The following is a 24,301-nucleotide window of genomic DNA, read 5'->3' as shown; positions in this document are numbered from 1 at the left end:
ACTGAGATCGCGACCACGGCGGAGGACGGGGCCGACCACGGCGGAGGACGGGGCCGACCACGGCGGAGGACGGGGCCGACCACGGCGGAGGACGGGGCCGACCACGGCGGAGGACGGGGCCGACCACGGCGGAGGACGGGGCCGACCACGGCGGAGGACGGGGCCGACCACGGCGGAGGACGGGGCCAACCACGGCGGAGGACGGGGCCAACCACGGCGGAGGACGGGGCCAACCACGGCGGAGGACGGGGCCTAGTGTTCACCGGGGTACAGGAAGCTAACATTGTAAACTTGGTTCTGGAAAATAATGAAATCAGATTACGAGAAATTCAAAGCCACATCATCCAAGACAACACCATATTCAACAACATTCAACGAGTCAGTCTGTCCACATTGGCTCGCATTCTCAAGCGAAACCAAATCAGAATGAAAAAACTTTATAAAAAGGTGCCGTTTGAGAGAAACTCTCAAAGAAACAAAAGAGGTCATACGTGGATGTAAATACAATATTGACTGCAGTACACTACACGCAACATTGTTTCCCAGTGTACTGGATAACACCATATTGACTACAGTACACTACACGCAACATTGTTTCCCAGTGTACTGGATAACACCATATTGACTACAGTACACTCCACGCAACATTGTTTCCCAGTGTACTGGATAACACCATATTGACTACAGTACACTACACGCAACATTGTTTCCCAGTGTACTGGATAACACCATATTGACTACAGTACACTCCACGCAACATTGTTTCCCAGTGTACTGGATAACACCATATTGACTGCTTTTGTTCTTTGTTTTCAGGGAGTACTGGAAATGGATGCTCATGCGATCCCACATGAGTTCATCTTTATAGATGAGGCTGGGTGCAACCTAGCAGAGACCAGAAGAAGTGGGAGAAACGTCACTGGCCACAGAGCCATTATAGATGTTCCTGGCCAACGTGGTGGGAACATCACAATGTGTGCTGCCATCTCCAATACGCATGGTGTCCTCCAGCCCATTATAGATGTTCCTGGCCAACGTGGTGGGAACATCACAATGTGCGCTGCCATCTCCAATACGCATGGTGTCCTCCACCCCATTATAGATGTCCCTGGCCAACGTGGTGGGAACATCACAAGGTGCGCTGCCATCTCCAATACGCATGGTGTCCTCCAGCCCATTATAGATGTCCCTGGCCAACGTGGTGGGAACATCACAATGTGCGCTGCCATCTCCAATACGCATGGTGTCCTCCACCGTCATGCCAACCTTGGACCATACAGCACAGCCCATATTCTCACATTTCAGGACAGACTCCAGAACATGCTCATACCACCAGAGCGTATGAATGATGCAGATCATCAAAGAACCCGGGTACGTTGTAGTATGGGACAACGTGAGCTCTCATCGTGCAGCCCCAGTCCAAAACTGGTTTGCTGACCACCTCCCACCATACTCACCATTTCTGAACCCCATAGAAGAGTTATTTTCGGCCAGGCGGTGGAAGGTATAGGACCGGCAGCCCTGTGTGCGCAGGCCTCTTGTGCAGGATATGGAAGAGGCATGTGATGAGATTGATGTGGGTGGGATTCAGGGATGGATAAGGTACTCAAGGCGCTTCTTCTCTCGATGTCTGGCAAGGGAAGATATAGCCTGTGATGTGGACGAGGCGTTGTGGCCAGAACCAGCTGTGCGGCAAGATGCTGCCTAATTCTTTTTCTTGCCTTTTTTTATGCTATTTTCTTTTTCAGTTGACTGTTATTTTGTCAGCATATTTTTGTTCAGTCCAATATATCTGCTGTGCATATGTTGCACTGACTTTTTTGGGTGAAAAATAAAATGTTTCAACGGCATGTGTGTGTGTATCTGCAAATATTTCTGTGCATCTGAAGAATTTTCTAGAATTTGAACTATTTTAGTATTATGGCAAAGCATACTAAAGATGAGAGTGCTTTTCATTATGCCCAACAGTGTGTAGTTGGTTAGACAACAATCTGGTAATATGAATGAATTGTGTGCCATTTCGTGCTCACGTTTGATTTTGATAATGCTATATGTGATTTTGGTTGCAGTGCTTCATTTTGCAGTTTGGGTGTGTGGTTTTGAGAATTGTGTTAAGTATTTGGATAAAACCAGCCTAGTTTGCAAAATTGTGTTTTAGCAATTGGGAAAAACTAACAATTTAATGATGAAATAAAACACATAATTCTATATATCTAAATACTTTAAAAAACTGCAATAGTTTAGTACAGTCCATATCAATACTATTGGTTGGCCGCCGACTCAAACTAAATACTTCCGCTGTTCTGTCGTTCGCTACATACTTCAGTCTGAAACTGACATCAATTAAGTCATTGGTGGTGACATCAAAAGGAGGGGTGTTGTACTAAACAAAGTCATCAGCGATTGGATCATCTCTAACCAATCAGAGTATCAAAAACCAATGACACATTTTCTAAACTCCGCTTTATCCACGTGTTCTGGCTCTGGTCCAATCCATCAGTTTCTGGGACCAATCAGAATGGTTAGAAAGTGTTTGCATTCTAGAAATTGTTGGGGATGTACTCGGATCCAGACTCATTGCGGAGAAGAAACTAACGTCCGTGGGCCTGGCGTAGCATATGGCCGGTGCGAGGAGTCTGGGTAGTCAGGCAAATACATTGGCGCTTCTGTTTTAAATTTGAACTGGTCTGAAAATACAAGAGAAGTCAAAGCAATATGATGGAGAGATAAAGTTATTTTCACCTAATGCAGATAAAGGAGCAGTCGATAGCCTAGTGGTTAGAGCGTTGGACTAGTACCCGAAAAGTTGCTGGATCGAATCCCCAAGCTGACAAGGTAACAATCTGTCGTTCTGCCCCTGAACAAGGCAGTTAACCCACTGTTCCCCGGTAGACGGTCATTGTAAATTAGAATTTGTTCTTAACTGATTTGCCTCGTTAAATGTTATAACAAAAATAAAGGAAGGACAAGGAAGCCACTTCAGGCTTCCTTGGGACCTTGATATTTATGCCAGAAGAGTACACAATGTCCACAGGAAGCCACTTCAGGCTTTCATTAACAAATAAAAAAACCTCCTGGCAAAAACAATTAAATGGAATGGTTAATTGTGCAACAAATGACTTGTCTCATCGCCTCATGTAACCAAAATACTCCTCATCTTCCTCCTCCTCAGAGGTATCAGTGTGCGTCTGTGTTATGGCAGGCTCTGTGGCCCAAGACTTGGTGTCAGAGGGCAGGAAGGGAGTGGTGGGCTCAGGGGGATCCCCCAGACAGCGGTGTTCTGGATCCTTCATCTCCTCATGTCTACCTAGGGTTACAGACAGCAGGTTGACATCCAGGCAGCTCTCCTCCTCCGGATGTAATCCCTCTGCATTCCCTGTGTCCCTCTCGGAGGAAAGACTGAAGCTCAAGTCCTGTCCCCGTGAGGCACATTGATCTGGCTCTGTAAGCTGACTGGTTTGTGAGGGTCCAGACGGTGGATGGTTGTTTGATAGAGACATTGAGAGGCCGTCAGGTTTGAGCAGAGATTCAGGCTGCTGGTCGCTGGTTATGAAGAGAGGAATGTGAGGGCGGTTGGACTGCGTCTCAGCGGTGGCCTTAGTGTCTGTGGATGTGGCAGTAGGATATGCCAGAGAGCGTGTGCTTAGATAGGGGTGTAGGAACACCTCTGCTCTAGAGGAAGAGGAGGAAGAGAGGGGGTTATGAGAGGTCAGACCAGCAGTGATCCCTCGTGTCTTGTATCCTTGTCCTCCCCCACTGCTTCGCTCTGTCTCTGCCTCACTTTCTTCCTCACTCTCTGTGTCCTTCCCAGTGCTTCCTGAAGGGGGCGATGGTGGCACTAGAAGCACTAAGGGACATGGTTTCTCATCACAGGGCACTGGGTATAGGCTCTCCTCGTGGTGTTGTATTGAGATCTGCAGAGGAGAGATAGAGTTCATCTGTGAGGTGAGGAGGTGAGTAGTCAGACACGTACCACAGAATAAGACCATGGCTACCGAAAATGTTTAAAAAAAACAAAAATAAATACTTAGATTAAAAAAACAAAACAAATCTTAAAATCAACAGAGCGTTGCGCCTCTTTTGGCACCATGTGTGAGCCTGTGACTGAGGCCACCTCATGAATACTAAAAGCACCGCTGTGGTCAACACTTCATGATAGAACAAATCAAATAGTGAGCAGATGGGAAACAACCTAGCTTTCATTGGCACATTGTTAGCCTGGACTCCCCCCTCCACTGTGTGATATGTTACTTCTAGCTTTGTGGTTTACATCAGACCCCCCCTCCACTGTGTGACGTTAATTCAGCTGTGTGGATTAAATCACTCCCCCCCACTGTGTGACGTTAATTCAGCTGTGTGGTTTAAATCACTCCCCCCCCACTGTGTGACGTTAATTCAGCTGTGTGGATTAAATCACTCCCCCCTCCACTGTGTGACGTTAATTCAGCTGTGTGGTTTAAAATCAGCCCCCCCCCGCCCACTGTGTGATAATTCAGCTGTGTGGTTTAAATCAGACCCCCCATTCCCCTGTATGACACAATAATGTAAATCCTGCAATGGTTTAATGCTGTGTTCAAAACAACTGGGAACTTTGAAAAATACAAGGTCAAATAATGACGTTAGTGATCTTCAGAGACAAAGGTGTAGAAAGAGGCCTGAGTTGGATTACTGTTTTTCCACATTTAGTTGCGTTACAGCCTTATTCTAAAATGTAATCACATTTGTTTTTTTCCCCCCTCATCAATCTACACACAATACCCCATAATGACAAAGCAAAAACTGTTAAAAAAAAAAAAAATGTTTGCAAATATGGACTTCGACCTCATTGGTTGTGTTATCTTTGCTCTGACATGCACCGTCTACTGTGGGACCTTAAATAGACAAGTGTGAGCCTTTCCAAACCATGCCCAATCAATTTAATTTAACACAAGTGGACTCCAATAAAGTTGTCAAAACATCTCAAGGATGATCAATGGAAACAGAATGCACCGGAGCTGAACTGAACTGAGTCTCATAGCCAAGGGTCTGAATTCTTACCTAAATACGTCGCTTTTTTATATACATTTGCAAAAAAAATGATTAATAACTTGTTTTTGCTTTGTCATTATGGGGTATTGTGTGTAGATTGATGAGGGAAATGTTTTATTTCATAAACTTTAGAATACAGCTGTAACGTAACAAAATGTGGAAAAAGTCAAGGGGTCCGAATGCTTTCTGAATGCACCGTATACAAATGTATCCGATAACGAGACTGAGAGAAACAAGAGGGGGCTTTTATTTGAACCAAGTTGGTTGCAGGAGCCTGGTGCTTCAGCTGTCTGGTAAACATGGTGGTGTTGCAGACTTTGTGACCACAGCACAATCACATGCTTCACAGTTGGTTGGGTGTGTGTGTGTGTGACTTGCAGCTCTTTCCGGCATTGTGCAGGGCTGTCTTTCTTTTTGTTAGGGTGTAGATCAGCTTTAACAGAAGCTTCTATCAATGTAATTGTCTGCATCACTTCCAATCTCCCTGTATATTTTTGTTGTTGTAAACATATACAGTACCAGTTAAAAGTTTGGACACCTATTTTCTACTTTGTAGAATAATAATGAAGACATCAACACTATGAAATAACATGGAATCATGTAGTAACCAAAGAAAGTGTTAAATCAAAATATATTTTAGATTCTTCAAAGTAGCCACCCTTTGCACACTCTTGGCATTCTTTCAACCAGCTTCACCTGGAATGATTTTCCAACAGTCTTGAAGGAATTCTCACACATGCTGAGCACTTGTTGGCTGTTTTTCCTTCACTCTGCGGTCCATCTCATCCCAAACCATCTCAACTGGGTTGAGGTCTGGAGATTGTGTAGGCCAGGTCATCTGATGCAACACTCCCATCACTCTACTTCTTGGTCAAATAGCCCTTACACAACCTAGAGGTATGTTTTGGGTCATTGTCCTGCTGAAAAACAAATGATAGTCCCACTAAGAGAGAACCAGATCGGATGGTGTATCGCTGCAGAATGATGTGGTAGCCATGCTGGTTAAGTATGCCTTGAATTCCAAATAAATCACAGTGTCACCAGCAAAGCACACCCACGGCATTACACCTCCTCCTCCATGCTTCACGGTGGGAACCACACATGCGGAGATCATCCGTTCACCTACTCTGCATCTCACAAAGATACGGCAGTTGGAACCAAAAATCTAATTTGGACTCATCAGACCAAAGGACAGATTTCCACCAGGCTAATGTCCATTGCTCATGTTTCTTGGCCCAAGCAAGTCTCTTCTTCTTACGGGTGTCCTTTAGTAGTGGTTTCTTTGCAGCAAATCGTCCATTAAGGCCTGTTTCACAGTCTCCTTTGAGCAGTTGATGTTGAGATGTGTCTGTTACTTGAACTCTATGAAGCATCTATTTGGGCTGCTATTTCTGAGGCTGGTAACTCTAATGAACATATCCTCTACAGCAGAGATAGAGGTAACACTGGGTCACGAAAGGCAGTTTCATGATGGTTTTTGCGACTGCACTTTAAGAACTTCCGGATTCTCTTAAAGTAATGATGGACTGTTGTTTCTCTTTACTCATTTGAGCTGTTCTTGCCAATATGGATTTGGCTTTTTACCAAATAGGGCTATCTTCAGTATACCACCCCTACCTTGTCACAACTAAACTGATTGGGTCAAACCTCATTAATAAAAGGAAAGAAATCCCTAAAATTAACTTAAGACACACCTGTTAATTGAAATGCATTCCAGGTAACTACCTCGTGAAGCTAGTTGAGAGAATGCCAAGAGTGTGCGCAAAGCTGTCATCAAGGCAAAGGGTGGCTTCTTTGAAGAATCTCAAATATATTTTGATTTGTTTAAAACGTTGGGTTACTACATGAATACATGTGTTATTTCATAGTTTTGATGTCTTCACTATTATTCTACAATGTAGAAAATAGTAAAAATAAAGAAAAACCCTTGAATGAGTAGGTGTCCTAACTTTTGACTGGTACTGTATATATTAAAATATATTTACCTTTATTATTTCCCCCCTAACTGTACCACTCCTCCTCTAATTGGAGTAAACTAATGGACAACAACACTTAGGCTTCTACTTCCAGTTTATACATACTACTGTATATACATTTTACTTGACACAACGTATTTTACAATAGTTATTGTGTGTTTTTTAATTTTATTTTTTAAATCCCATCCTTCAGCTACCACGAACCCCTCCCACCGATTCTATTTTTCAACTGTGCTGTTATGTTTCACAAAAGTTCTGAACTTATATACACGGACAAAGTATACTTTACATTAGTTATCTTGTAGTTTCTAATCTAATTCTAATTTTCTAATAGTTTCTAATCCCATCCTTCAGCTCCACACAACCCCTCTCAGAAAATCTCTTCACACCATCACTTTTGTATTTCTACTTACCATATATTTTTCAAATGTGCTATGATGTTCACAAAAGTTGAATCTTTCTTATTCTCATAGTTTCTACTGATTGTATATTAAAGATTTTTTTTTTTAATTGCTAAAAGTATTACTATATTATTTATCAAATCACCCAGAAGTGCTAACTGCTGAGTTAGTTCCAAGTCAATGTTGCACTTCTCCAACCATCCTGGACCTGCGACCAAAAACAATCTACACATGGACAAAATTATTTATTCAAATTTTGTATACTAATTTAAATAGACAAATGCTAAGTTTTGAATCCACCGTTATTTTGCTGCAATTAGTTGTAATTTTCGGTAGAGCAGACATTTCCATGTATTTCTGTAAACTGCATGTGTGACTTAACTCCACCAGTCATATTTATGATATAGTTTATAAAGATTATACTTTTTTTTGTAATGTTTTTAAAACATTTTTTTATCTATTAGTATATTTGAGTTTAACCACAATATCTGTTTTATTATTTGTTCTGTCTTTTCTGGTGGATTAAACTGAAATTGAAACCAACTTTAAGGCTTGTTTTAAATAAGCAATATTTTGGAGATTATTTCATTTTAAAATACCCGAAAGTAATAGTTCATAATCTGAATGAAGGGAAAAAGGCCATTCTTACTAATTTGCTAGAGAATCAGTCTAGATTTAAAATAACGTTTGTATGACTGAAGCTACACCCAAGCAAGGGCACTGCGTTCATCCACCTCTGGCCTGCTCGCCTCCCTACCACTGAGGAAGTACAGTTCCCGCTCAGCCCAGTCAAAACTGTTCGCTGCTCTGGCCCCCAATGGTGGAACAAACTCCCTCACGACGCCAGGACAGCGGAGTCAATCACCACCTTCCAGAGACACCTGAAACCCCACCTCTTCAAAGAATACCTAGGATAGGATAAGTAATCCTTCTCACCCCCCCCTCCCCCTTAATGATTTAGATGCACTATTGTAAAGTGGCTGTTCCACTGGATGTCAGAAGGTGAATTCACCAATTTGTAAGTCGCTCTGGATAAGAGCGTCTGCTAAATGACTTAAATGTAAATGTAATGAAGCTTATAGTAAGAGGTCTAATCCTTCAATATTTAATCATTTCTGCCCTCCGAATTCATCTTCATTATATAAATAATCCTGTTTAATTTTGTCTGATTTGCCATTTCAGATAAACTTGAATATTTTTAGATGATATCATTTAAAAAACAGGTTGTTAGGTATAGGCAGGGTCAAATCCAGTCAGCTGATGTTCTGAAAGAGCTGCAAAATCTGGACCCATACAAATCAGCCGGGCTAGACAATCTAGACCCTTTCTTTCTAAAATGATCTGCCGAAATTGTTGCAACCCCTATTACTAGCCTGTTCAACCTCTATTTCGTGTCGTCTGAGATTCCTTTTATTTTCCCCAATTTTGTGGTATCCAATTGTTTAGTAGCTACTATCTTGTCTCATCCCTTATCTCATCGCTTATAAATTCCAGGCATACTTAATCAAAATCCTTTTTAAAGTTAGCTATGAATACCAGGCCTGGTTTCCCAGATTATTTTTTATAGTGTTCTATTGTTTCCAGTATTTATCTTATATTATCTCCATTGTATCATCGATGTAAAAATAATCTGTCTGATTAGGTTGAATAATATCAAACAATACATTTTTAATTCTATGCACTAGAACACTGACATGTCAGGGTCCTCCAATTTTGTTTAAATGGACTGGATCTTTACATTTACCACCTGGGTCCTGTTTCAGTAATAATGAAATCAGACCTTGTTGAGTATCTGGTAATCTACCATTTCTATTAAAACATGCTAATCGTGGTCTTCTGACTATATTAAAAGTGTGGTATACTTCCACTGGTATGCCATCCAACCCTGAAGTTCTCTTAATTGTGTCAGAAATTCATCCTTTGTAATTTGGCCTTCACACGAGTCTTTCTGTACAGTTGTTAATTTTACATTAATAGTAGAAAACAATTATTTTCGGCAAGTGGACTAAAACAAAATATAGTTTGGTGAATCATGGGTTATTTTTTAGTAGCATTTTCTATGTTGAAGATTAAAAAAATAATTGTGCAGGGCTGTCAATCTCCACTGTCTGAGCCTCCTGTTGACATTTGAGCTAATGTTAAGATTTGTGATGCGACCTAACACTCTTCAGTCAGTTCTACCTTGTTCCAGACCTCTTTTTCTCCCCAATTTCATGGTATCCAATTGGTAGTTACAGTCTTGTCTTATCGCTGCAACTTCTCAAGAGAGGCGAAGGTCGAGAGCCATGCGTCATCCGAAACACAACCCAGCCAAGCCGCACTGCTTCTTGACACACTGCTTGGTTAACCCGGAAGCCAGCGGCACCAGTGTGTCAGAGGAAACGGTGTACAGCTGGCGACCAAAGACAGCGTGCATGCGCCCGGCTCGCCGCAAGGAGTCGCTAGAGCACGATGGGACAAGGACTACGCCAAACCCTCCCCTAACCTGGACCAATTGTGAGCCGCCTCATGGGTCATCTGGTCGCGGCCAGATGCGTCACAGTCTGGGATCAAACCCGGGTCTGTAGTGACGCCTCTAGCACTGTGATGCAGTGCCTTAGACCGCTGCGCCACTCGGGAGGCCAGTCCCAGACCCCTTCTGATCGAGTATTCCAACCATGTCCTGCCTTCCAGGGTGTTTTTCCTAGTTTCTGTGCTTCTGCATTGCTTTCTCTCTGGGGTTTTAGGCTGGTTATCTGTGAAGCACTTTGTGACAACTGCCGTTGTTAAAAGATATTTATAAAATAGATTTTATTGATTGATTGAAACCAGGGCTAGAATAGATCTATCTGTATCAGTCTATAGCTTACCAGTACTTCTGGGAGGTGTTGTCTCAGACAGATGAATCCAGTGCAGAACAGTAGGGTAGAAGTACACAGCCCAGACAACACAAGCAAACACAAAACCACTGAAAGCTCTACGCCTGTGGAGAGAGAGATCGACAGTCAGAACACAAAGACCACATGTGCTTGCGCACGCGCGCACACACACACACACACACACACACACACACACACACACAGTGTACCTGCGTTGTACTTGACAGCTGTGAAAGCACAGTGTGGTTGGCTGTAGGAAGAGTTCTTGTCGCTTCTCTCCACGCTGCCCCTTATTCTGACGGAGACACAGTACTCTCTGCCTGGAGCCAGGTTATTTAGAATCTTTTCTTTCAGAGACGTCATCTCCTCCGAGAACTGGGACACACAACAGAAAGCAATCAAACCAATGCGTCATGCTTGAATACACCGAGTTATCCAGCACTGAAATGAGAACATGGCATGCAATAAGTAAATCATCTCTGACGATGCAGTGATGATGTTATACTCTGTGTGAATCTGTCACTCAATATCAAAATGACCCATAATAGCTCCAACCCGTAGGCATGTTTTAGATTTTCAAAAGGTTTGGCTCTTCCTGTCCTCACCTTAGCTCCATGCCTGCTGCTTCTGATGCTTAAACTGTAGTGGAACTTGTCGTAGACATCCCACAAGCCATCCACAGGAGGCCTCAGGTTCACACACAGATTGCTGCCGCAGGCCTTAACACTCACCACGGGCGGGTCCAGGAGGGCTACAGGACACACGGAGGGACAAACAGCACTTAGTGGCTGCTGTTCAACCAAGCAGTTTGAAAGTCTCTCCAGAAAGGGGAAAACATGTTTTTAAAATGAAGAACGTGTCAGCCTACTAGTGGTTCTGCTAGCGCTCCTGAACACAACTCCAGAGTATTATAACATTAACCCTACAAACGCCATTCCCGGCCCCTCCTTCCCCCACAACCCTGATAAGCACTGGCCTGCTCTCCTTTTTCGGCGTGACTGAGGAAACGCTGACACTCACTGCCATCGATGGGTTTAAAGCCGCTTTGGTTGCCCGGGGGTGAGACTTCGTTCCCGGACACAGCGAACACCCTGTTGTAGTAGGTGTAACTGCGGCTTGAGAATGCTTTAGTCAGGTTACACACCAGAGGGGACTCCACGTGCTCACAACCAGCCACCACCTCCCAAGACTGGCCAACCCTAATTTAAATGAGGGGAAAAAAGAGAGAGAAAATGATAGACAGAGAGAGAGAGAGATAATGATAGACAGAGAGAGAGAGAGATAATGATAGACAGAGAGAGAGAGATAATGATAGACAGAGAGAGAGAGATAATGATAGACAGAGAGAGAGAGAGATAATGATAGACAGAGAGAGAGAGATAATGATAGACAATGATAGACAGAGAGATAATGATAGAGAGAGAGATAATGATAGAGAGAGAGAGAAAGAGAGAGAAAGAAAGAGAGAGAGAGAGAGAGAGAAGCTCAAGTCTAGCTTATTTGTTTGCTAGTTGGCCTAACATTACACAGTACCGTAATTTCCGGACTATAAGCTGCTACTTTTTCCCCAGGTGTTGAACCTCGTGGTTTATACAATTTATGGATTTTTCCCGCTTTCACAAGATTCATGCCGCCAAAAAAACTGAGCACCGTCACATAATGTGACGTAAATCGAGCGCGCTCAAACTTCCCATCATTCTGATTACGGTAGTCATTTTGTCACGGCCCATCATGGCAAAGACACGGAGAAATGCATATGATGCAGCTTTCAAGTTGAAGGCGATCGATCTGGCTGTTGGAAAAGGAAATAGAGCTGCTGACAACGTGGAGCATTGTCAAAAAAATCCACTATCATCAACGGGTTTCGAAAGGCTGGACTGCTGCGTGTTGAAGAGGGCAGCGATCCAACATCGGATGAAGCAATTCTGAGGCTATTCAACTCCGACACCGAAGGAGATGACTTCAGTGGTTTCAGTGCACAGGAGGAGAAAGATAGTGACCAATGACTTTCCTGTTAGGCTACTGTTTACTGCTATTTTTTTTAAATTTTCGTTACAAGCCGTGTTTCGTTTAAAAGCCTATACATTTTTGTTACAAGCCGTGTTTCGTTTAAAAGCCTATACATTTTTGTTACAAGCCGTGTTTCGTTTAAAAGCCTATACATTTTTGTTACAAGCCGTGTTTCGTTTAAAAGCCTATACATTTTTGTTACAAGCCGTGTTTCGTTTAAAAGCCTATACATTTTTGTTACAAGCCGTGTTTCGTTTAAAAGCCTATACATTTTTGTTACAAGCAGTGTTTCATTTGTTTCAATGTACCGGTAGGCACCAGCGGCTTATAGACATGTGTGGCTTATTTATGTACAAAATACATATTTTTTTTACATTCAGTGGGTGTGGTTTATATTCAGGTGTGCTTAATAGTCCAGAAATTACGGTAGTTAGTATGGTGTGTGTAGCATTGAGCTAAAATACAAGAAGACACTCCCAAGTCATGTTCTGACAAGTCTATCTTCACCTAGGTATATGATATAGTTCGGTTCTAATTCTCATTATGAAAGCTTAACCAAGTTTATTCTTCCCAGAGGGTCAATACAACTGCATTAGACAAAACATGTTTCTATCACCACCACTAGTATATATACTCCAATTTAGGCACAACTCCTTCTCTCTAATCCTTACATATATTATGGTTTGACGGGAAGACGAAGTAATAGGGCAATAAAGCATCATTACTCCCTTTAAGTGGACCTGACCTCAACCCCTCAATTTGCCTAAACCCACAGATCACCATCCGTATCCCCTAAAGTGATCATGTGACTTCCTCCCGTCCACCCAACACATTCCAAAGCCATCTGGCTCCTACAGATAACCATCAACTTCTGACGCAAAACAAAACCAGTCGCTATCACTCCTTAAATAAGATACTTCTGAATATTAAACAATGGTCTAAGTTTAACCCAGAATCAAACAATATGGTTGTGCTTACAGTACTGAATCATTCAAAGAGCAAACACATCAAGGGAAAACAGTTTGTCCTATTTAAACTGAGAGGATCAAAGAGCGAGAGAGATACACTCATACTGAATGACACACCTACATCATACCTGCTAGAGAGAATCATCACGCGGTAGTACACGCTCCTGGGGGACCCCGAGCCTGGGTCCCACCTCAGCTGGTGGACAAAATGTCTGGAGGAGAGAGTCACATTGACTGGAGCAGGCAGATCACACACAGCTGAGAAAGAAGAGGAAAATACATTTCATTTAGTGTGTCGTTTGGCTCCTGGATGCTGATTGGCTGAAAACCTGTGGTATAACAGACCGTATACCGCGGCATACTATGACACAAAAATCACTTGTTTTACTGCTCTAATTACGTTGGTAGCCAGTCTTTAATAATGGCAGTAAGGCATCTCGGGGAGGGGTGGGGTTGTGACATATGGCCAATATACCACAGCTAAGAGTTTTATCCAGGCTCTCCGCTTCGTGTGTAAGAACAGTCCTTAGCCGTGCTATATTGGCCAAATACCGCACCCCTTCGGGCAATATTGCTTAAATATACCACACCCACTCAGGCCTTGTTGATAAAAGCAACTTAAAGTATAGGCCTACAGCCACACCATTTTGTTGTTGGGGTACGGCCACACCATTCAAACACAGGAAAGATTATTTTTTAACATATTTAGTTTTCCATCCCCCCCAAAAAATGCTATTTCACTCATAATGTAATTAATTATAGGTCATTATTTCAAAGAAATCACACTGGACAGTCACTCGGTAATACAGTAATGATGACTACAATTATGAAGCCATAACATTACTGAGGAAAATATATATTGTACAAGATGCAGAGGGACGACAAGCTATTCAAAAATGTCTCACCTGAATGTGCCTGTAGTAACCAGGTAACCATCCATATCACTGGAGACATGACACCATTGCCCACAACACTCGGTGTGTCATGTCAATCAAGCTGACTCGTACATCCTCCACCTTGACTCCACTGTGCAGCAGCTCTCATGTCCATCTTCTTCTATAGCTGAAAAGGACAGACGGGCTTCATTGTCTCTTTGGGTGAGGTGTTTGTTCACTTGGTTTCAAAGGATCGGATGATTGAGCTGTGGATGTACCATTTAACCGTGTTCATTCTTATGTGGTTGAGGGCGTCTGGAGTTCATAATTCACAACTCAAACCAACATTGTGCTGGAATTTTGGAAAGATAAAAGGAAAAACAGAATGTGTTTCTTTTCCTCAACTCTTTTTTTTACAGAAATCTGCTGCTTTGTGATAATGGAAATGGGAACTTTTGTAGCTGTGGCATAACTAGTTGATATCACTAATTCTCGTTCCAGGTGGCCAACTAGCAGAGGTGGATACTTGAGTAAAAGTACCTCAATGGAAGATGACTCGAGTAAAATACTACTTGAGTAAAAGTCTAAATGTATTTGACTGTAAATATACTTCAGTATCAGATGTAGAAATATTTTCAAATGGCATATATTAAGCAAACCAGACCGCATAAATGTATAGGTTTTATTTACGGATCGTCAGGGGAACACTCCAACACTCAATTTACAAACTGAATAATTTGTGTTTAGTGAGTCCGCAGATCAGAGACAGGAGGACCACGGATGTTCTCTTGATTAAGTGCGTGAATTGGACCCTTTTCCTGTCCTGGCTAAGCATTCAAAATGTAACATGTACTTTTGGGTTGTCAGGGTTAAAAATGTATGGAGTAAAAAAAGTACATCATTTTCTTTAGGAATGTAGTGAAGTAAAAGTTGTCAAAAAATGTAAAATAGTAAAGCAGATAAGTCGTTTTATGGGGGTAACGTTAAGTGGTACTTGTGGTATATTTTACACCCCTGCCAACTAGCTACATCAACATTACCAAAAAACGTGCAGAGATAGTAAGAACAAAACACGATAACCGCTAGTAAAACAACAGTTAGCTGTCGGTTCCACTAATGCCATGATTCCGTTAGCGAGAAGCTAAGAAAGCCTAGGCCAAACAGTGGATATCCTTTGATAACGCCAAGCATAATGCAATTACAATAAAACATAGCTACCGTTATGAGATGACATTTCTGCCTGGTTGGCAACAGAAAGTCAAACAAGAAGAGCCAGTCCTCTGCCACAATTGGGGTGCTTTCCGTAACTGCTGCCTTGCCAGCTTGTAGAAATACAAAAAGGGTTTTGCCGCGTTCAAATCAATTGAGAACTCGGAAATCTCCGATTTACAGGCGTTGAAAAAACGAGTTACGATTAGGAAAATTATTTCGAACGGTCATCCAACTCGGAATTCCAAATCGGGAACTCGGGCCTCTTTCTATAGATCAGATTTTCTCACATGAAGATCATCGACCTCGTATTTTCCGAGTTCCAAGTTGCTTTGAACGCGGCATAACAACGCTGCTGCTGGAAATGACGAAAATGTTGAGCAACCAACCACAGATCTTTATAAGAACGGATTGGCTTTTCCTGGGGGACATTGTTTCACACTAAGCATTTCTTTTTTTAGAGAGCAGTGTACTTTAACATGACACACAAGTCTCGACGCATCAAGGAATTTCCCACATAATAACTTTTAGAAACAATAGCCTAAAAAAATGCACATTCTACACAAAAACCGGGTCACGATTTGATCATTGAGCTCTAATTCTTTCATAAAATTGCACGTACATTACAATGAATGAAACGGACACATCAGTGGTATTCAAATTCGGGGCGGAGGAACTGCATTAATGTCACCAAATAACAAAACAAATACAAATTAATAGTACATGCTGTAGTATGGGACAATATACAAACGTTTTTGAGAAAGATCATTTCAAAAATCCAGTGTATCTGAATGAACAGAATCCTGATAACACGTAGAGACATTTTAAGGCTGTCCTTCGTTTTGGGGTGAGGATCGCGAACGTGTGAATACCTGTTTTACACACATTCAACAGAAGACAATATTTGGGAAGGAATGGACGGAAGACAATATTTGGGAAGGAATGGACGTGATTGAAGGCATATCCAACCAAGTGGAATATCTGTGCAATTATCGGCTAAAACACTTACACTGCAGGCCTACACGGCACGCATGTGTAGCAGTGTGATGTTGTTCCCCTAGATTATGCACCAAGTTGCACACAAGGACCAATTCAAATAGGACAGGTCAAGAGGGGATGTTAATAATTTGATAATAATAATTCAGTGTATTTTAAAAAAATGTAATTACAGCTGCATAGCTAATGTTTTTCTTTGGTGTACAAACACTTTTTCATATCAATATTGTACATGTGATTGTAAAAGTGTTGTATATTTTGGTTTGTCCCATCGCGGGTTATCTGTATTTCCGTACCCCCCTATTGTTATCTTTTGCCTGACCTTCGGCTAGCAAGGTGCCTGAGAGCTAGGACTGCGCCAAGGGTTAACATAACGTGTGTTGTCTCTTCATGTGCAGGGCAAATAAAAATAATTCAACTAGCAGACCTTCAGTTGTGGCAGCGTCCTAATTAAAAGTACACAACGCAGAATGAACCACGCTACGCACGCACGCATCAATGTCCCATATAGCCTGAGAAGTCTTCTTCTTCCTCCTCCTCCTCTGTCTCATTGTGAGACTGCACAGTGCCAGTGTGCATTACCAGGCAGTCAGAGTATGTCTTTGTACAGCTGACAGCATGTCTATCTGAATATTCAAAGTATTTGTGTGTGCAGTCTGCCCGTGACAGTACTAGGCCTGTATCTTCCTGTATCTCACCCTGTGATCCCATGCTGTCCAGTCCTAATGTCCTCTGTAATGAGTCTATGGGAAGTAGAGGCTTCTGCTCCTGTTTGGAACAGTCTAATAAAACATCTGTCTCATGCTCCTCCTCCCTCTTTAAAGCCCCCAGAGTCACAGAGAACAGATTGACATTACCAGAGGTCTCCTCCCTCATCTCTTTCTCCTCCTCTCCACCCAACCCTACAAGTCCCAGAGGTCTGGGTTGATCTCCGTCTAGGCTGGAAATGACCTTCGTTAGTTCACCTTTGACCTCGCTCTGACCCTGACCTCCAAGCACCACCACACCCACAGGAACGTCCTCTTCCTCCTCAGCTGCTGTCTCAAAACTCAACCCCCCAGAATGCCCTGCTACGTTAAGAAGGACAACATTAGCCCCTGATGCTTCCTGGGACTGTATGGTGCTGGAGCTGCTATCAAAGGAGAGCCCCACATCGCGGTCCATGTAGACTGTGCCGTTTCCCCCCTCCTCCTCCTCCTCTTCATCCTCCTCTTCCTCCCCTGCTCGGTTCGAGTTCTCTCTGTTGTGGTGTGCTTTAGTTGTGAGGGCCTTCCCTTGTTGATCTGGCTCAGAGGATATGGAAACCAGGTCAGGAACTGTTCTCTCTGGGGTGACTAGGTAGCCCTCAACCAGGGCAGTCTGCAAGGGGAGAGGGAGAAGAGAGAGGCTGTGTTAGACACAGAAAAGCACAGTGATGTCACTGCCCGAAGCTGATTTAACTTTATGTGGACAACAGGGCATGAAAGAGTTGAAGTTAATGTTATTTGCCTTTTGCAGGAATTTACTTTGGCTTTGCATTTCTTAAGCTCCTCAAACTCACATCCAGGACCAACAAATCAACAATGGCAAAGCCAAACAAATAATATCATAGAAAAACCGTGAGAGAGTTGTGAGAAATGGGTTTGACAATGTAAACATATGTTTCCCATGCCACTAAAGCCCTTTAAATTGCAACAAATGAGTGAGAGTGTAGGGTGTGGTTAGCTACAAGATAGAGCCATTTCTCACCAGTGATCTAGGCAGATGGGTCTTCAACTTGCACAAGAACCCAGTGTAGAGCAAGACAAACATGAGAACCATCAGGCCTGCCCCACTCACAATGAGGAGAACCGACACCCCAGCTACAACAGCAGGGACTGGGGGGGGGGGGACAAGTCATGGTTATACCCCAATCCAAGGTGCACTGAATGAGCAGAATACTACTGATAACATAAAGAGTTCCATGCAATCTTTAAAATAGTAACACAATGTCAACACATGACCTAATATCTGGCATGGTAAAACTGAGGATGAAGCATTGACTAACATAACTATAGACAATATTCACCTCTGTTAGCCTCCACAATACTGGTGTATGCACACCTCCACTCAGAAAGCTGTGTTTTTTGGTTGGTGGTGATCATCGTATGCACCCTCACACAGTACTCTGCGCCCATATTCAAGTTCTCCAGCATATAACTTAAATGAGTTGTACGGGTCTCTTTGATCTGAAAATGAATATGATCGAAGAGTATTCATTTTTTTGATGAAATGGTCCTCATTCTCATTAAATGGACATCATTTGTAAAAAATTTTTTTACAAAAATACATGAAAAAAATAAATAATAATGTGTATAGAATTTGACACTACAATGAAGATAGGGAAAGGAGAGGCAGGAAACACAGGGAAACGAGAGGCAGTAAACACAGGGAAAGGAGAGGCAGTAAACACAGGGAAAGGAGAGGCAGGAAACACAGGGAAAGGAGAGGCAGGAAACACAGGGAAAGGAGAGGCAGGAAACACAGGGAAAGGAGAGGCAGTAAACACAGGGAAAGGAGAGGGCAGGAAACACAGGGAAAGGAGAGACAGTAAACACAGGGAAAGGAGAGGCAGGAAACACAGGGAAAGGAGAGGCAGGAAACACAGGGAAAGGAGAGGCAGTAAACACAGGGAAAGGAGAGGCAGTAAACACAGGGAAAGGAGAGGCAGGAAACACAGGGAAAGGAGAGGCAGTAAACACAGGGAAAGGAGAGGCAGGAAACACAGGGAAAGGAGAGGCAGTAAACACAGGGAAAGGAGAGGCAGGAAACACAGGGAAAGGAGAGGCAGGAAACACAGGGAAAGGAGAGGCAGGAAACACAGGGAAAGGAGGCAGGAAACACAGGGAAAGGAGAGGAGGAAACACAGGGAAAGGAGAGACAGTAAACACAGGGAAAGGAGAGGCAGGAAACACAGGGAAAGGAGAGGCAGTAAACACAGGGAAAGGAGAGGCAGGAAACACAGGGAAAGGAGAGGCAGTAAACACAGGGAAAGGAGAGGCAGGAAACACAGGGAAAGGAGAGGCAGTAAACACAGGGAAAGGAGAGGCAGGAAACACAGGGAAAGGAGAGGCAGGAAACACAGGGAAAGGAGAGGCAGGAAACACAGGGAAAGGAGAGGCATTGTTGTTTTTACCCGAGTCTCTCCTGCTCTCTTCCAGTAGATCTGAAAGTGTACGTTGCTCCCATAGACATTTTGAATGGTTTCCATCTCAGGCAGTGTGATGTTGATTACCAGACAATTGCCACATCCATCCAAAGACAATGTCGGAGGACCAATAACAGCTGTGGAAGATATGATACTGTAGCATCATTTCACAATTACATTTTTTTTTTTTTTACAAAACATATTATATTACATATTATAAGACACATTGACACACAAATACATGCCTAGATTGGGTCATGTGATGTCAAAGAATTGCCCTCACACAAACACCTGGTTAAAATCCCTAGCAGAAGTATAGTCATCCGCCTATTAGCAAGTCAGAATGACCAGCAGACGTACTCTGTGTGAAGGGGGTGAAGGTGATCACGGTCAGGGGCGACTCTGAGCGCTCGTAGGAAGCCTGAACACACAATCTGTATTCTTCTTTGGGGTACTTCAGATCCAGCTTCTGATTTGTCATGTTGGTTTGATGCTGTCGGGTCATGTTGTTTTCTCTGTTAGGATAGAAACGAGGTGGTCAATTTTTAATGTAGCGAATAAAATGAGAAAGTAGACCTAGTTAAATTACTTCATTGACTAAATACAGTGAGTTAATTTGGATTCCAAATCATTATAATTTTTAATCAATGGATTAGATTAGACGAAAAAGCTATCTTTCTAAAAAAGCAAATTGCTGAGTTAGTTAAGAGGTCTTTAGGAATGGGGAATGTCTTTCGTTAAATAGCAGAAAACAAATCATTCAGTCTACATTCATTCTGATTTTAGACCACGACGATATCCTCTATATCAGGTTTTCCCAAACTGGGGAACACGCAATGCCGTCGGGGGGTACGCCAAATAAAAATGTGATTCACAGACCAAAAATATTAGAATCAAACAGCACATTTTATATTTTTCCAACGGGGCTATACATTAAGGGGTGAGGTTTTTTCCCTCCCCCCCTCACCTGAGTAGCCTCGTTTCACTGCCAAAAATAAGATAAACCATCTGGCGAAATAACAACACAATGTCAAATACAGGTAGCCTTGTCAAATTATTAACATCCAAAATCACATTAACCGTTACTCTCTCGATCGAAACCTTCACTCTTGCGCAGACATTTAGAAATGAAACATGACAATGTGAAAAATAAGCCACAGGAGATTTCTGAGCGAGAATTAAGACGACATTCGAGTAGTAAGACGTGTATAAAAGTAACAAATACCATTAATAAGAAGGGGCTAGAAGAGTCTTATATGGTGAGCTACAGGGTGGCTAGGAAAGGCAAGCCCCATACTATTGTGGAGGACTTAATTCTTCCTGCTGCCGCGGATATGGGCTGGGACAATGCTGGGTGGAAAGGCCCCAAAACAACGATACAGACAATGCCTTCATCAAACAACACTGTTTCACGACGCAGCAGTGACATGGCAGGAGATGTTTTGAAACAAATACGGCTTCGCATACAAGCCAGTGAATTCTATGCGTTACAGCTGGATGAGTCAACAGACGTGGCGCGCCTGGCACAGCTCCTGGTGAGTGTCCGTTACGCTCTAGGGGGGGTAAATTAAGGAAGACATCCTCTTCTGCAAACCAGGACAACAGGAGAGGATATTTGTAAAGTACTGGACAGATTTGTGACATCAAATGGACTTTGGTGGTCAAGATGTGTTGGTATCTGTACTGATGGAGCAAAAGCCATGACAGGGAGACATAGTCATTATTATTACGACACCTAACGTCTGACACACGTTTACAACCCAGTCATATCAAGTGTCATGGGAATCAGATCACCATCATTCGTCTAAAGTCCATAAACCTTAAACCACAATGCAGTAGTAGAATTATCCAATATGATAAACACAAACAAAATCATGATGATGGGTGATACTATAATCTAGAATTTAACATGAGGGAAGGGGGGGGTGGGGTGTAGGTGACAACCTGTGTAAGATCTTGTACATGGTCCCGGGTGGCGTGCCTGGCCCAGGGATCCAGCGGAGAACATGGTGGAAGTTGAGAGAATCGACGGTAACATTGACCGGAGCAGGGAGGGTACACAGGGCTAGGATGGCAAAAGGGGATACAGAGAGGGACTGTATCGTTAAACTCGTAAATGAAGATAACATACAGTAGGTCAGTACAAGACACACCTTCCGGTTACTAGTCCAACGCCCTAACCACTAGGCTACCCTGCCGCCCCTGAAATGCATCAGAAAGGTACTGAGAAGTTCAGGAGACCATCAGGCAATAACGTTGTGTGATCTTCTGTGTTGAAAATAACACCATCGTTGACAATGTTCTTTCCCCCTCTGATTTAGAGCCTGGTCTTGTTCGCGCCATTCTAATGGCTTGTGGGCATAGTAGCTGGAAACAAGTGTTCCTGAGTCGTGTCTTTCAGTGAAGGCATCATAATATTGTTAAGCTTAAAACGTTAAAAAGAGAGCCACATTTATAGGAAGAAAACAGAAACCGGTCTGTTAATTACAACCGCATCTAGAATCTGCCCCAAATTTTGTCTTGCGACCGCATTTTCAACTTGATCCCTAGTTTGGGAAACTCAGCACTGTTTAACAGTAAACATGCTCAGCGGTAAACATGCTCAGCGGTAAACAAGTTCAGCGGTAAACATGCTCAGCGGTAAACATGCTCAGCGGTAAACATGCTCAGCGGTAAACATGCTCAGCGGTAAACATGCTCAGCGGTAAACAAGTTCAGCGGTAAACAAGTTCAGCGGTAAACAAGTTCAGCGGTAAACAAGTTCAGCGGTAAACAAGTTCAGCGGTAAACACGCTCAGCGGTAAACACGCTCAGCGGTAAACACGCTCAGCGGTAAACACGCTCAGCGGTAAACAAGTTCAGCGGTAAACAAGTTCAGCGGTAAACAAGTTCAGCGGTAAACATGCTCAGCGGTAAACATGCTCAGCGGTAAACAAGTTCAGCGGTAAACAAGTTCAGCGGTAAACAAGTTCAGCGGTAAACAAGTTCAGCGGTAAACATGCTCAGCGGTAAACAGGTTCAGCGGTAAACAAGTTCAGCAGTAAACAAGTTCAGCAGTAAACAAGTTCAGCAGTAAACATGCTCAGCGGTAAACAAGTTCAGCAGTAAACATGCTCAGCGGTAAACACTGCTACGTTGAACCTGTTCATAAACCCATAATAGCAGTGGACAACTTACCATAAAAACACTGCAACATCAAATAAATAGTTAGAAGTAAATATTTCATATCTTTTTATTCCTAAAACCTTTAAAAAATTATCGAGAGGACTGGTCCATTGTTGGTCAATGTTCTGAAAAACAAAAGACATTGAATACAGAAGTGAAAATTAAGTTCTCAATCACACAAAAGGAAAGGTAATGCAGTGCTGTGAGGTTTGTGTGGCGTCTATTGCTATAACGACACAGGTTGTATGATCTAACGTTGGGACAGGTGAACAACACTGGACTCAATCTATGCTTACTTTAGGCTTTTGTTATGTGTTTATATAAATATGTTGTCTACAACCAGTATGCAACTCTTGAAACGATTAAACACAACAAACAATTTTAATGAAGAAAATAAAATATACAGATGTGTAGTCTTCCAAGTCTACAGTGTTTCTAATAATGACTTCGCTTGTAAAGGGGTAACGTTACGCTTGTCCTACACGTTTATTGTTCCCGAACTAAATGCTGGCATTAATAAATAATTGTACCTGAAGATATGCCTTCCTTGACGAATCCCTTTCAAAGAACGTGATATTTTCCCCTCGTGGGTAAAAGCAGAAGAGAAAATAGACATGTAAACACATAAACAGTCTGACCGTGCTCTGAATACTAGTAATTATTTCCGTCACTTGTGTTTTCCAAACGTCACTCGTTTTCGTGAAATCACATGATAACCAGGTCGAACGCTCCCAAAAGGCAATGGGCAAATATATGTATAACTAAACCAAGATAGACCAGGGCCTGCCATTTGTAATGGGAACAACTGAGTCATATTGAGATGAGATCCTATTCGCCCGTTCGAGCAGATATCTGCATATTCACGTTAGGGAACCTACTCGGTGAAGTGCGCGTGTGCAATAACTAAATTCGTCTTTGCGTTCCTTCGAAACAATGCATTTTTTTACAACTTTGGCAAATGTTAAAGTCTACAAAACGTAGTCCACTCTGTTTACAACATATTCTAGTTTTGGGAACAGAAAACTGTATTGAGATAAAAATGTTTAATCGATGAGAAAATGTGCAGAATGTTGACCAAAATCCATCTCGTTGCGTCTTCTGCCACTGCCGGCCACTGGGCTTCCTCTCACTACCATATGTGGTAGGGAATTTAAACTTCAAGCGGATGCTTTACATTTATACATCTGGTGAAATATCTGTCTCATTGTTCTATTTGTGAAATGGACTTCTTCTATGGTATATTAACGATCGCACAATTAAATGTGCATCCGGCTACCTGCTGTGCGGGATGGAAACAGGATTCCCCAAAATGGAACAAAATACCAACAACAACAAAAAAAATAAAAAAATAAACTAAATCAAAAAACTTTTCTGTTAACAAAATAAACCATATGATCCATACACAGGCTCACGGGGAACCTGGGAGGGCGGGCCTTCAGAAGTAAGATCCTTAAGTCCCAAAAACGTTCTGCCGCAAACACAATAATGTCCAGTTTCTTAATATTATACTTATTTGAGACTTGTGCCGCACAGTTTATAACTGTGGAAATGAACGCCACAAAATCCACCCTTTTAACGCACAGGCTATCTTTTGGCTGGCAGCAAATATTTACTACAGACTGTGATGCGTCCACAACCACATATTCACG

General features: G+C 42.6%; 2 protein-coding genes across 3 annotated transcripts; both read right to left on the bottom strand.

The window, feature by feature from the left end:
* Positions 1 to 1,149: 1,149 nt before the first annotated feature.
* Positions 1,150 to 15,424, bottom strand: crfb2 (cytokine receptor family member b2). The gene is made up of 8 exons (XM_064943890.1): positions 15,335 to 15,424; positions 14,147 to 14,303; positions 13,370 to 13,499; positions 11,284 to 11,462; positions 10,869 to 11,014; positions 10,473 to 10,638; positions 10,255 to 10,367; positions 1,150 to 3,914 (listed from the first exon to the last, which is right to left on the bottom strand). Exons 2-8 carry the CDS (start codon positions 14,193 to 14,195, stop codon positions 3,126 to 3,128), a joined length of 1,572 nt encoding a protein of 523 aa, XP_064799962.1. The 5' UTR covers positions 14,196 to 14,303; positions 15,335 to 15,424; the 3' UTR covers positions 1,150 to 3,125.
* Positions 14,785 to 24,301, bottom strand: LOC135518928 (interferon lambda receptor 1-like). Of its 2 annotated transcripts, XM_064943887.1 has the most exons (8): positions 23,183 to 24,301; positions 22,665 to 22,777; positions 21,432 to 21,552; positions 19,848 to 20,002; positions 19,476 to 19,624; positions 18,369 to 18,528; positions 18,050 to 18,177; positions 14,785 to 17,680 (listed from the first exon to the last, which is right to left on the bottom strand). In XM_064943887.1, the coding sequence occupies exons 2-8, from the start codon at positions 22,711 to 22,713 to the stop codon at positions 16,817 to 16,819; spliced, it is 1,626 nt and encodes a 541-aa protein (XP_064799959.1). In that variant the 5' UTR covers positions 22,714 to 22,777; positions 23,183 to 24,301; the 3' UTR covers positions 14,785 to 16,816. The 2 variants fall into 2 exon arrangements, with proteins under 2 accessions (XP_064799959.1, XP_064799960.1); XM_064943888.1 differs by lacking the exons at positions 21,432 to 21,552; positions 23,183 to 24,301 and having other exon boundaries at positions 16,484 to 17,680; positions 22,665 to 22,755.

The sequence above is a fragment of the Oncorhynchus masou genome, chromosome 29, assembly GCF_036934945.1.
Source record: "Oncorhynchus masou masou isolate Uvic2021 chromosome 29, UVic_Omas_1.1, whole genome shotgun sequence".
Taxonomy (NCBI): domain Eukaryota; kingdom Metazoa; phylum Chordata; class Actinopteri; order Salmoniformes; family Salmonidae; genus Oncorhynchus; species Oncorhynchus masou.
The sequence above is the reverse complement of the archived record's forward strand: the minus strand, read 5'-3'. Positions and strand labels throughout refer to the sequence as shown.